The following is a 1,925-nucleotide window of genomic DNA, read 5'->3' as shown; positions in this document are numbered from 1 at the left end:
TCACACGGGAGACACACCAACAAGACAGCGTCGTCGAAGTGAAAATGAAATTGATTATAACGCAGAAATAACAATAGAATCCACATACCCAACAAAACCCACTTCCAATGAAAAACGTTTAAATTATCCAATAAAAGTGTTTTTAAAACGTACATCATCAACAATTGTTGATTTAACAGGATTCACAAATGATGAATTTGACGATATTTTCGATATAATACTATACAATGGAAGATGGGACGCTGTAAACAGAAAATATGTTAAACAGCGAATTGATTTAAATATACTTTCAGTAAACGAAAATCAAATTTTGAATTCAAAAGAATTGTTTTTATTGCTACTTACATTTCTCAAACACGCATTTGATTACAAAACATTATATGATATATTTGATTATAGAAAAAGAAGCAACATTTCAGAAGAAAAACAGATTTGTAAAAATTCAAAAATTAGTTTTATTTCGAGAAATTTAGAAAGATCATATTTACTTTTTGCAGTAAAAATGAAAAGGATTTTTATTGAAAGTTTAAATTGTATTCCCCAAAAACTTAGTGTAAATTTGGCAACAGGCAGAAGTCAAGATTATTTAAGGTTTATTCCTCAACTTGAACATTCATTTTACATCGTTGATGGAAGAGACCAAATGATTTTCACACAACTAAAAACATCAGAAAATGAACGCAAAGTAAAGGATGGTAGATATTTTACATTTAAACATCACTGTAGTGGGCTCAAAACAGAAGTTTATGTTAACTGTGATGGAATGGCTGTTAAAGTGTCAAATACTCAACAATGCGCAACAAATGATTTAACTGTCTACAAGTGTAATTGGGATCCCAGTTTTGTTTTGGAAAATGAATGGGTACTTGCAGATAGTGGATACAGAGGAGTCGGACAAACTTTGATACCTTATCCCAAAACTGGAAAAAACGAACAGATTGTATTAACAGAAGATTACTTGATCAATATGAGTCTAATGATGAATGGTTCTGAACATAGATTGAGAATTAGAGGAAACTTCGAAGGAACTTTAAAAAACGATGTATTTAAAGGAGGTGTAAGTGGTTCTGTTGTCGATATAGTTCACTATGATACGGAAACAGTGCAGGAAATAGAACTATACACGTTGTTCAGACAAGTTGACGTGACAGAAAGAGATGCCAAATGTAGGGTGTGTTGCACTACAACTTTTGAAACAAAATTTGAGGATGTTTCAAACTCAACATATCAAATCTTGGGCGTGCTCGAAGTTTCGAATGTTGAGTCTATTATTGATTCGAACCATTTTGAATGTGAGCGGGGCACAATTGAATGTGAATCAATGATGTTATTAACAAAAGTAGACAATTCACTTATTAAAGCGTACAATGCAGTTCACTCAAGTGTCAGAATTCTCGTTGAAAATCATTTTGGTCGACTGATACTATCATTTAAGTTGATGAGAAACAAATACGGGCTATTAAAAAGAGATTATGAGTCTCTAGTCAATATTGCTCATTCACTTTGTAATTACCACATATCAAAAAAGCCATTAAGAAAGTTTCCTTTTTATCTCTTCAAAAGAATGGCAGATGGAGATTATTCGACCCCTATTGGAACAACCCCAATTCAACTCCCACGAATTGCTGGAGAAATTGTGTCAAAATTGAGTGGAGAGTATCATAGAGCAAAACTAGTTCACAACGAAAACAATTTAAGACAATACAATTCAATAAACGAATTTCTGGGTGTTGGAAATTCTTCAAGAGCAATTCAACAAATAGTTATTCCAACTGAACCACATTCTTCAACTACAAATGAGTTAATTGATGATGCCACATCATTACTGAGACCTTTTCCAGTGGAGAAGTGGGAGAAATCATTTTTTCAGAAAGTTTAATGAATGAAATTAACGATGAAATTGATTTTTGAAGAACCGGCAATTT

At 32.4% G+C, this 1,925-nt stretch overlaps 1 protein-coding gene across 1 annotated transcript; it reads left to right on the top strand.

Moving 5' to 3' along the window:
- Positions 1-502: 502 nt before the first annotated feature.
- EIN_251620 (hypothetical protein) lies at positions 503-1,879 on the top strand (the record flags this gene model as incomplete). The annotated part of the gene is made up of 1 exon (XM_004261711.1): positions 503-1,879. One exon carries the CDS (start codon positions 503-505, stop codon positions 1,877-1,879), a length of 1,377 nt encoding a protein of 458 aa, XP_004261759.1.
- Between the last annotated feature and the right edge of the window lie 46 nt (positions 1,880-1,925).

The sequence above is a fragment of the Entamoeba invadens genome, assembly GCF_000330505.1.
Source record: "Entamoeba invadens IP1 unplaced genomic scaffold scaff_1105074726103, whole genome shotgun sequence".
Taxonomy (NCBI): domain Eukaryota; phylum Evosea; order Mastigamoebida; family Endamoebidae; genus Entamoeba; species Entamoeba invadens.
The sequence above is the reverse complement of the archived record's forward strand: the minus strand, read 5'-3'. Positions and strand labels throughout refer to the sequence as shown.